Source organism: Neoarius graeffei, chromosome 1, assembly GCF_027579695.1.
Source record: "Neoarius graeffei isolate fNeoGra1 chromosome 1, fNeoGra1.pri, whole genome shotgun sequence".
Lineage (NCBI taxonomy): Eukaryota > Metazoa > Chordata > Actinopteri > Siluriformes > Ariidae > Neoarius > Neoarius graeffei.
Window position 1 is genome coordinate 64654166 of NC_083569.1, and position 12466 is coordinate 64666631.

Genomic DNA, 12466 nt, shown 5'->3' on the forward strand with positions numbered 1-12466 from the left:
TCCAAAACTAGAATGTTCAGCTGTTAAACAAAAATAGTTGTCATTTCTGTGAAGGTTTTTTTTTTTTCGAAGGAAAAAAGCTGAATGAATGTCCTCCAAGAGTAGTGATCCCCCCCCCCTTTTGGGGGGAGGGGGGCAGTATCTGTATTATAGTAACCCATGAAGTCAAACTTAATGCTACGGTGTGTAATATATTAATGACAGTAAATCCTGTTTGTGTTGCAGGTGTGGAGAAAGCATGCTGTGTGTTGTACCGGACATTTCAGCGTTCCGTGAGGGTTGGCGGTGGGTGAGACAGCCAGTACAGGTTCCTGTAACACTGGTACGGAACGACGGCATCATCTATTCCACCACTCTGATGTTCACATACACGCCGGAGCCGGGCCCGAGGCCTCACTGCAGCGCGGCTGGAGCCATCCTGCGCTCCGCTAATAACACCCCCAACACTGAAACACCAAATTCTGTCACGGCAAACTCCTCCAACGCCACAGCCGCCGTGGTCTCGTAACACACGTAGTAGCACTCAAGAACTTAGTACGTGGGTGGAAAAACAAAAAACAAAACAACAAAAAAAACACCAACAAAACAAAAAACTACAGGTACATTTCAACAAAGTGCTGCATATAAATTTCAAAACTGAACAATTTATCTGGGCAACGTAAACACAAAGCCGAGGAATGCGGGGAGTAAACATGAACAGAGGGGGAAGTAAAGTGGTATGGAGGCGATGAGATGTTTGGTGCTTGGTGATGGACCTGAGAACACCTGCACCGGTCGACATACAGAAGACAAGAGCATCTGACCAGAGCAGTGATGCATTTAAGCAAGAAGTGCTACTCCACCTTTTATTTGAATTCCCTCTTTCTCCCCACACTTTCCTGATTTGTGTTTGTGTGAAGGAGTAAAATGGCTTATCATCTGTGGCTCGCTCTGGACTTATGAGACGAGGGTCACGTTAAATTTGTAAATGAAACGTAGTTTTTATGGACCAAGGTTATTGTATAAGCTTTAGTAAAGGTACATTTTCCTCCATACATTTTTTTTTTTGGTATCTAAATACATGGTATGCTTTTGTTACCAAATAGATTCTGTTCCTACTCTGAGTTTTTACACATTTTTTTCCCTTCATTAGGGATGTGGGCAAAACAGGGTGCTGTGGCCCTCTCTTGGCTTTTGTGTATAGCTTTCTTTTTCCATCCGTGTACGTATATCCTTTTCACGTTCGCTCCAACTTCATTTTTGATACTTCTCAATTTTTGATATGGGACTTGTATTTTCTTTCTTTCTTTTTTTTTTAATTTGAAGTTGTTTTGCTTTGGGAAGAAACTCAGAGGGTCTATTTTTATTATTGATTTTTACAAATTCTCTGAAAAGAACAAAAAAGCTTTAAGCAACGCCTCTGCCTTGTCTGCAATATGACGTGCATATGCTTCCTTTAAGGGTTTTATAATAGTGTGTGTTTGGGGATCGCAGGGGGATCAGCGAGTTCTCTCTTCCTCCTGTTCCAAACAGCGAAACCAGAAAACACCAGTCGCAATACAGAGGCGTGGAACGAGCGTGTCCGCTAAACCGTAGCCGTTCAGTACCGATCGTTTCGAGCGTACGCAAAACGCACGATGATCTGAAGCAGCGCTGCTGCGTTTCGATGCTGTTACCATCAGAGTGTCATTAAGTCTGGACCGGACAGATTTTCTTTCAGCTTGTGCTCTGAAATTGTGCCGTCTCCTAAAACGTTTTTTGAAATTCCTTTTGTCTTCCTGATTTTTAATTTTGCTAATATGTCAAAAAAAAATTTTGTTACAAAATGACTGGATTATTATTAGAATAAGTAATATTCTTCCATTAGACGTGGCCTTACTGTAACAACACATTTAGTTCAAGTGCAGTTCACACGCTAAGACTGTGGCCTGTGACTGTGAACTCTTGAGCTCAGCCTTGTGTGGTTTTTTTTTAATCTTTCTTTATCTTGATAGTCGCTAACGAGGCTGTTTAAAGTTCAGACTCGACACCCTTAACTTGTGCATGTCGTCAACTTTTAGATGCTCTCACGTTAACATACCCAAAGATGTCGTGACACGTAGGTCGTTTCCGTTTGTGGAATTTTTTTTTTTTTTTTGAAGAGTGTGTTGGCAGCCGTGGCCTCTCGTACACCAAAAGTAGAGCTTTACTTGCGTCACTTCTCGATTTGTTCCTCGTGGCCTTGCTAACACACTAATGTATATGAAGATTATTAATGCCAGCTAGGAGAAACTAACAAATCAGCCTGTTGTAGTTTTGTACAGTAGATTAACTTATGAGGAGCATCACTATGCTTCCTTTTTCTATAAAACGATTTGTATTTCGTCATGTCTACGGCTCGTAGCCTAGCAACTGTGGTACCTGTTTTCGGAGCAATTTGGCATGTGGTGACGAGACGAGAGAAGTGTCCAATAGAGGTTTAATGCCCTTTAGATCTATGTTTGTTGTTCAAAGACGTATGCATACAGCAATATTGTACAGATTCTGTGTCCTGGTCTGTGGAAATAACTGACTTTCACCAGCCTGATCCACTTTCAGTGGATATGATCAACAGAACCCTCATCTTGAGTTCACTTTGCCCGTCGCTTTACTTTCGACTAATATGGCGTCTGATTTTTAGAACGGTAAGACGACTCCGAAGGACGGTCCAAACCCGACATATCGAATCTAAAACCAACAGAAACATTTTCAAAGGTTTGTGTTTCGGACTACGAGTTTACTAGCAAAGAAAATGCGAGTCAGTTTGTGTTGTTTGTCCTTTCCTGACTGGAACTTTAAGTTAAAAAGGTGTACTAAAGGACAGCGTACTTCCTTTGCTTTCCATTTGCTTTTTTACTAATATGAAAAGTAGCTTTAAAGTCGAATATTGTATTTTTAAATTATTAATGAACTCGCCTCCTTGTTTAGTGTGGCGTCACCATTGAAGTGCTTTAAGGCCAGCTTGCTTCCGAGTGGAAAATAAAATCCCCTTCATATTTGATTTTACTGAAGAAATGAAAAATGGCCATCGATCCTGGGTTTATTTTTCTCAGCTGTTTGAAGATGCTCAAAACAGTTCAGCCTGGATAAAATATTCTCCAAAAGCTCCATGTCTCGATTCAGTGATCACCTGAAGCAGTGGCAGCAAGTTTCATGTTTTTGCTCTCCAAACAGGCATATGTGACAATCCTAGCTGTTTTTTGCTGTTTACATTGACTCCCCCCCACCCCACCCCACCCCACCCCCTATGTTTTGCTGTGCAGCTTTAGTATGAAGGAATTTTCTAGAAAAGATTTGGGACATTCCACCGAATGGGTGCCATTTGCTTGCTGTACCACTCCCAAATTAAACTTGTTATATCTTTTCAACACTGATTATAATAACACACATATTTAACTATTCAAAATGTGTATTGGTCAACCTCAGGCTACATTATTTATTTTTTTTACAAGGTTTGGAAGTCAAAGATGGCTGCATACTCTTTATATGAGTAACAGGACTGAAAGTAACAGGACTGAGTTTTTAGCCTAGGATTAGCTAATACATGGAATTAAGCCACATGGCGTCATCACTAATAGCATGACCACACTTAGCACATTCTAGTGATTTACCAAAAATCTGTATTTTTAAAATAAACAAATATCATCTAAGAAATAATTTAACTAACAGGACAGTATGTTGACATTGACCTTATCAGTCAAAGTTAAAAAAAATCATCAAATATACAGAAAAGTAAATGAGAGAACTAACTTTTGGTCTTCCCATGGCCTTCAGAAGACACAACTGATGTAACTTCCTGTTGAGCATGTGATTTATGGAATGTTCCAAATTTGTCAGATGGGGTAATATGTTTGGGTAACAGGACTGAGTGAAAACCCAGGGACACAACTAAAATGTCTATTTTAACCAGGGCTTTGAACCGGAATTTTTTTCCTATTGGTTCGTTCCGAACAGAAACGGAATTTTAACGTTTCCGGTTTTGGGTTCCACCATTAAATAGACGTTCCCGAACCGGTTAGAACAAAAAAATTTCGTTCCCGGAACGGTTCATTACGTTCCCTCTCAGCTGTTTAACAAATGGCTATAAAATTATGTCTCTGTCTCATCCAGCTTAAGCCAAATGTAGGCTAATTCTATTACAACCTTCATTAAATAAGACAATAAATAATTCAAAACAATTATTATTTCAAATGTTGGCGATTTGGATTCTCAGTATGTCTTCCCATCTACACAAACAGAAAAAGTGCCAAAAATGAAAGAGAATTCGTTTAGTGTGTTACCAAAGGCTAGTCAGGCCCTATAGAGGGCTACCGCATGACGTCACCGCGCCGCGAGATTTTGTTAGGCGCCATATTGGAAGACCAAGTACACATCTATGCAAGTACATACATTCATAAACTACAGCTGAAATGTAGCCAGGGCCGGTTCTGCCCTAATCTGGACCCGGGTGCAACATCGCGCAACCCCCCCCCCCAAAAAAAACAGTCTAAATCAGGACAACCATCACATAACTATAACTATAAACATTTTATATCAACTATTTTAACTAAATGGGCTATAATAAATAAGCCTGCAGGCAGCCACGGCGGGCTGCCTCAGAAAAGTAACCATTTGTCCTACCTTAAAACTCGTTTTGCATTTTCTGCCTCCTTTTTTGTATTTTCGACCCTCCGTTTATTTTCTTTCCTTTTCTGAAAACCCGATTTGTGTCCAGACATTTTGTTCTGCTACCAACGAACTAACTCGTCAGGTCTCGTCTCTCGAGCCCGCGATGATTCCCGTGGGAAGGGCAACAACTGATACATTTTTACAAACAGCCAATAGGGAGGTTGCAACGTTCAGGCTCTTCTTTGCTCAGACACTCAGTAATGCACTTACTCACTAGTAGTTCACCTTCCCGCTCTCTCCATTCAATCAGCGAACGTCACACAGGAAGTGAACCCCAGCGGGTCATAGAAACTTGCGCAGGAGAAGAATGACTATTTGTAGGCTACAGAAACTTTGAGGAACGAAATAAAAACCGGTATTAACCGGTTACCATTATTTTTAATAAGCGTTTCTGTTCCGGAACATAAAAAATAATAAAGTTTCTGGTTTCGTTTCTGTTCCATGTGAAATAGAAAAAGTTCCCGGTTTTCGTTTTCGTTCCTTGAACCGGTTCAAAGCCCTGATTTTAACTAAGATATTGTGGATTTCTTATGAAAAAAAAAATATTTAAACCATGGATAGGATATGGAGTCACACAACAGTGCAAAAGAAATACTGTTTCTGAAGGATTTTAATCAGAATATTTCATAGTTAAGTATAAAGTTAGAGTGCGGGGACAGGTAACACATGCTATTTTTCAGTGTTTTAGGTAGTTTTTATTAATCCTTACAATTATATATCTTAAATTTGAAACCAGATCAATGTGCAGGACATTCTGCGTAATAAGGAAATGTATTTTAAAGTACATTTTTATGTGCATTTATACATATAATTTTCTAGGGACGGAAATGGCACCGATTCGGTGGAATGGCTCATACACTGAACTCGGATGTGCTTCACTTACCAAGTTGAAGCATGAATAATCTAACAAAGCATCTTTTACGTATCTATTACGTAGCATCTTTACGTATCAGAGAGATCCACATGTACATGTGTTTTAACAACGTTGCATATCAACAGCACAGCAGTGAAATGTTCCAATCCGCTTCATCCCAACTTCAGTTACATTTACATAGTACAAGCTGCAACCAAGCGCAGAATAGCCGTCTGCTTTATTATTTTTGTCTCTGTGACAGCTTTGATGGTCCAGTAGTAACATTTTTCATGTCCCCTCACTTCATTTTCCATGTTTGACTTGGCTCTTCTAAATGCAGCTGGTTTTTTATGAGCTCTGATGGATGTGTGTGTGAGTCTTTGTCCTCTAATATGCCAAATGATTTTTTTTTTTAAGACTTTGACTTTCATGCACTGCCCAAGAAAAATAGCACCAGAGGCAGCTTTGTGGGAAAAAAAAAAACTTTCATTGTAGTAGAAGATGAGTTGTAAAAGCAAGTTGAACTTCTTTGTAACACAAAGCATTACAATTTCAATCATGATAAATAACATGCAAAGTCTCTCTCTCTCTCTCTCTCTCTCTCTCTCTCTCTCTCTCTCTCTGTCAGAACAGACAGACTGCACACCTCATTTTCCTTCTTCATCTCTTTGTGGGTTTTCTCTGTGATACTTTTGCACTTATTCCTTGTACCTACAAAGAATCTCATTTCTCTTGTTCCTTCTTGCTGACTGTTGTGTGCCCAGTTCTACAGTTGTGTCTGCGTGCGCGGAAATCCTAGCTTACATCTGCATAATACTCCCCTTCTTACACAAGTACAAGCCCCATCTCTCTGAGTGTGTTGTTCTAGTGATAAGCCGAGGCGTTGGTATGGTAGTGGTATCAGTCCTGCCAGTAGGATTCTGTGCCGTCTGTGATATTTTAGCAATAACATGAATCATGGGGGCAGGGTTTTTTTTTGTGTATGTAGAATATTAGTTTCAGTTGTCTGTCTGTCTGTCTGTCTTGTTTTTTTTGTGCATATTGCACCTGCTCAGTTTCATATGTCATTAAAGGAATAAACCAACCTGCAATATTGCCATAAAAATCAAGAAATTAAAAAAAAACTGAAAAATATTATTGTATTTTCTTTGTTTCATGAAAATGAATCTTTTTGTGTAATTGATTTGGACAGTTTTGGAAAAAACATGTTCGTCTTCAACCAGATGGTCTATCTAATAAATTTTCCACAGGGGCACGTGCACACACATGCACACACTGCAGCTTAATCCACGTTTGTTTAGATAGTTTTCAGCTTGTTAGTCACTCGGGATACTAAACGCAAAAAAGTTGTTATCCTCACTGGTGCACTGACTCGTGGGTAATGTCACTGGTGCCTTGTCAGAGTGCCATCCTAATCCTTTACTCTTTACCTCCTCTCCACTAAGGCCGTTAAAAGCCATACTTTGCTCCTTTTGATTACTGCAATGCAAAGGAAAGTATTCCACACAAGCACATGTGTAGCACTAAGCGTTCCACAGACACCCAGAGACCTTTCCATTTAGCTGCCCAAATATTTTATTGGGTTGCTGTGTGTGCGTACGTGCGCGCATGAATGCATCCAATTCGGAGCGCTTAAAAGCTTTATTTAATCCTTTGCCCTTCAGAAGGTAGCCATTTAACTTTCCACCATCTACTGTTAATAGGGGGGAGGAGGAAAAAAAATCAGATTGACATCACAAATGATCCAGTCCCCTTCGAAAGTATTGAAACCGTAAAAGCCAATTCTGCTGTTTTTGTGATGCACTATGAGATGATGGATCAGAATTTCAGCTTTCATTTCCTGGTCTTTACATCTAGATGTTTTAACAACCCAGCCTCTCACCCGAAGTCAGCTGCGATTGGCTCCAGCTTCCCCTGCAACCCTGATGGATAAGAGGTATAGATCGTGTTAAACAACTTAGAACATGGCACCTTTGGTGGCAGGCCACTCTCTTAGATGAGCAAATGTATTTGAACAGATAGTCAAAGTAAATAACACTTTTATTATTCTATCCACATTCACTGGATAAGAGCAACTACACGTTCTGATCGGCTACTCTACTACTAGGCTATCAACTCATATACCATGAGTAGAGAAAAACAAAATGGTGGAGTGCATCAAGTTATCAAGTATTTAAAAGAAACAGAAATGGTTAAAAGAAATATAGTCCCCCCCCCCAATATCTCTTATTCCACACTCCAGCCCAGTCAGTGGCCGTAATGTACCTTTAAGTTGGTTTGCCAACCACCAAAAAACTATAAAAAAGAAGAACAAAATGGCGAAGCGTGTTGCTGAACCTATTGAGGATGAAATAAAAACTCTACTCGAAAACAAAACCCTCCAAAAAAGCAGCAAAATATGGAATAAAAGTATTTGGTGGTAAGAACGTATCTGTGGGGTTTTTTCCAATAATTATTTTTAGCATTTTTCACAAATTGGTACCGTCATTTCGCCGGTTTGTTTACATTCTAAGCGGAAATTATTTTGTTGGCTGTTTCGTACAAAGTTTTTATTTATCGAATTTGCAAAAAAATAAAAATGCTCTGTTTCTCAAAGTCCAGTGAATGTGGATAGAATAAAACAGTTATTCCGTTTAATCTCATCGTACATGGCTTGTAGCCAACTCGGAATTATGCGTCTTGTCAGCTATCCGCTCATGAATGACTCGATTTTGTGAAATTATTTAAATATTTGGTTGCATATCCCTTGCTTCCAGTAACTGGTAACCCACTGACATCACCAAACTGTTGCATTCTTCTTTTCTGATGCTTTTCCAGGCTCGTACCAGAGCTCTTTCAATTGTTTTGTTTTGTGGGGGTCAGCCTCCTCTTCAGGAAGTGAAATGCTGCTCAGTTGGGTTAAGGTCTGGTGACTGACTTGGCCACTCGAAAACCTTCCACTTTTTTCCCTGATGAAGGCCTTTGTTGTGTTTGGCAGTGTGTTTGGGGTCGTTGTCTTGTTGCATGATGAAGTTTTTCCCAATTAGATCGGATGTATTTCTCTGTAAATTGGCAGACAGAATGTTTCTGTAGATGAATTCATTCTGCTGCTACCATCATGAGTTAAACCATCAATAAAGATTACCGAGTCTGTTCCAGAAGCAGCCATGCAAGCCCAAGCCATAACACTACCTCCACTGTGCTTGACTGATGAGTTTGTATGGTTTGCATGGATCATGAGCAGGTCCTCTCTCTCTCCCTCGCCACACTTTGGCTTTTCCATGACTTTGGACGAGGTTAAACCTGGTTCCAGAACTTTTGTGCCACATCTCTATATTTATTGCAAATTCAAAGCTGGCTTTGTGGTACTTTCAGAGGGGAGTGTACATCAGGCTGTGAATACTGTCCTAAGTCTAGAGCTTTTCTCTCACTGAACGTAAAGAAGTTCTGAATTTCCCAAGAAAAAGAAAATGTACAGTTGAACATTATGCTGCAATCAGGCTACGTTTAAACATGTGCTCATAATCAAACTGGCTAGAGTCACACAGTTTGCCAATCTGCTATGCCTTTTTGGCTAAAAAAAAAAAAAGCAAATCTTTTAATAATGCCTTAAAGTGCAGTGTTCGTGTTAGAACACTTGGTCTGGGTTTACATGTAATCAAGCCTTTATTATATGCAGTGTTTATTCACCACCAAGAACCATACACGAGACATTACATTGTCTTGAATGCATGAAGTAATGCAATATATTTCAAACACTTTAGTGTCTTGCAAAAGTATTCATCCCCCTTGGTGTTTTTCCTGGTTTGGTGCATTACAAGCTGGAATTAAAGTGGATTTTTCGGGGGTTAGCACCATTTGATTTACACAACATGCCTACCATGTTAAAGGTGCAAATTGGTGTTTTTATTGTGGCACAAGCAATAATTAAGATGACAAAACAGAAATCTGGAGTGTGCATAAGTATTCAAACCAAACCCCACCCCCAGTCAATACTTTGTAGAGCCATCTTTTGCTGCAATTACAGCTGCAAGTCTCTTGGGGTACGGTATGTCTCTATTAGCTTAGCACATCTAGCCACTGGGATTTTTGCCCATTCCTCAAGGCAAAACTGCTCCAACTCCTTCAGGTTAGATGGGTTGCATTGGTGTACAGCAATCTTCAAGTTATACCACAGATTCTCAATTGGATCGAGGTCTGGGCTTTGATTAGGCCATTCCAAGACATTTAAATGTTTCCCTTTAAACCACTCCAGTGTAGCTTTAGCAGTATGTTTAGGGTCATTGTCCTGCTGGAATGTGAACCTTCATCCCAGTCTCAAACCTCTGGCCGACTCAAACAGGTTTTCCTCCAGAATTGCCCTGTATTTAGTGTCCTGCATCTTTCCTTCAGTCCTGACCAGCTTTCCTGTCCCTGCAGATGAAAAACATCCTCACAGCATGATGCTGCCACCACCATGCTTCACTGTAGGAATGGTGTTCTCAGGGTGTTGGGTTTGCACTACACATGGCATTTCCCATGATGGCCAAAAAGATCAATTTTAGTCTTATTTGACCAGAGAATCTTCTTCCATGTGTTTGGGGAGTCTGCCACATGCTGTTGAGAAAATTCCAAATGTATTTTCTTAAGTAATGACTTTTTTCTGGCCACTCTTCCATAAAGCCCCACTCTGTGGAGTGTTCAGCTTAAAGTGGTCCTATGGACAGATACTCCCATCTCCACTGTGGATCTCTGCAGCTCCTTCAGTGTTATCTTTGGTGTCTTTGTTGCATCTCTGATTAATGCCCTCCTTGCCTGGTCTGTGAGTTTTGGTGGGCGGCCTTCTCTTGTCAGGTTTGTAGTGGTGCCATATTCTTTCTCTTTTGCTGTAATGGATTTAATGGTGCTCCCTGGGATATTTAAAGTTTTTGGGATATTTTTTATGGCCCAACCCTGATCTATACTTCTCCACAACTTTGTCTCGGACCTGTTTGGAGTGCTCCTTGGTTTTCATGTTGCTTGCTTAGTAGTGTTGCAGAGTCAGGGTCCTTCCAGAACAGGTTGGTTTATACAGACGTCATGTGACACTTTTTAATTGCACACAGGTGGATCTTAATCAACTAATTATGTGACTTATGAAGTGAATTGGTCGGACCAGCTCTTATTTAGGGGTTTCATATGAAAGGGGGTGAATACTTATGCACACTCCAGATTTCTGGGTTTTTTTTTTCATCTTAATTATTGGGGGCAGCACGGTGGTGTAGTGGTTAGCGCTGTCGCCTCACGGCAAGAAGGTCCTGGGTTCGAGCCCCGGGGCTGGCGAGGGCCTTTCTGTGTGGAGTTTGCATGTTCTCCCCGTGTCCGCGTGGGTTTCCTCCGGGTGCTCCGGTTTCCCCCACAGTCCAAAGACATGCAGGTTAGGTTAACTGGTGACTCTAAATTGACCGTAGGTGTGAGTGTGAGTGTGAATGGTTGTCTGTGTCTATGTGTCAGCCCTGTGATGACCTGGCGACTTGTCCAGGGTGTACCCCGCCTCTCGCCTATAGTCAGCTGGGATAGGCTCCAGCTTGCCTGCGACCCTGTAGAAGGATAAAGCGGCTAGAGATAATGAGATGAGATCTTAATTATTGTTTGTGTCACAATAAATGTGCACCTTTAAAGTGGTAGGCGTGTTGTGTAAATCAAATGGTGCTAACCCCCCAACAATCCATTTTAATTCCAGCTTGTAATGCAACAAAACAGGACAAACACCAAGGGGGAGGAATACTTTTGCAAGACACTGTACATACAGTTAGTGAACAATGAAAACAGAACTAAAATGTTTAATCCAGAAATGCAAGTCATCCAAAATTCTACATTTTCCTTTGGAAGTAAAAAGCCCAGGTGTAAGTGACAGGTCTTGGCTTGATGCCTTTTGTGTTGCTCACAGGTGAGAAAAGTCTCAGGATGATAAGGAAGGGTGGCAGAACAAATAAAAGGTGCAAGTTGTACAAGTTCAAAGAACACCCAGTATTTGGATAAAGAATCTACTGTGTACCTTTGGGAAGGAAAAAAAGCTTGATGCAGTGCTGTGCTGACATACCCCATGAACACAGAAGCTGTACAAAGTGTCAGCAATGAAATTTACCGAAGCTGTATTTACACATTTCTACATATCTGTGTGGCAATGACAATAGATTGTAGCTACAGAGGTATGCAGGCTGGCCAGAATGTTTCAGTATATTTACATATAAACAAATGCAAACACTTGTGTGTGTGGTTTTTCCATCCTGAAAAATGGCCCAAAGGAGTAAATTATACGTGACTAATACTTCATACTGACTTCTGTGTATGTTCGTTTGGTATCGTTCTGAAGGACTGCATGCGGTTCGGCTATGCTGGAGGTCTGTACAGTCTCTGAAAAGTGTTAGCTGTGTGTTTTCTCCAAGCATCTGGACAACCTCAGTCCCTTTCAGTCAGTGTGCGGCATAAAATGTAAAAACACGGCTAGTTGAGGAACGTTCAAAGCTGCGATACTTATTCTTTGCCTCCAAAGTCAGATGAAATCATCAGTATTTTTTTTTCCCTCTGTGTAGTTTGAAAATGACTGAAATTATCCAGTGATGGAAAAGAAACAGATAGGGTGGTATAAAAACAAAAAGAACCATTTTATTCATCCACTAGGATGAAGGAAAGTATTATGACTTTCCCCCATATAACTCCAGTAAGATGTAAAGTTTTTCCATATCTTTTCATCTTTGCTAAATGAGTGGTTCTAAACCTAGCAAACTACACAGAGCATTAAAACTGTACTGATGATAAATGTTCATCTCCTGAATGAACCTCCTGCTCTCTCTGCGCATGACTGGACCAGGATCAATCCATCAGCTTCTGTGTTTCAGAAAAGGCTCGTGCACGAGTCAATGCCCTAATGCAGATGAGAGTGAGTCACAAGTCATGCACAGTCATGTTCAATTTGATGTGTCTGTTTACTCACCAGTCACATGAATT

General features: G+C 40.5%; 1 protein-coding gene across 4 annotated transcripts in view; it reads left to right on the forward strand.

Moving 5' to 3' along the window:
* The window catches only part of rbpjb (recombination signal binding protein for immunoglobulin kappa J region b), a 153598-nt gene extending 146946 nt beyond the window's left edge, over nt 1-6652 (forward strand). For all 4 annotated transcript variants that reach the window (XM_060915767.1, XM_060915669.1, XM_060915713.1 and 1 more), the window contains one exon: nt 226-6652. In XM_060915767.1, the coding sequence (XP_060771750.1) occupies nt 226-508 (283 nt within the window). In that variant the 3' untranslated portion in view covers nt 509-6652. The remainder of the gene's footprint in view (nt 1-225) is intronic.
* The last annotated feature ends 5814 nt before the right edge of the window (nt 6653-12466 follow it).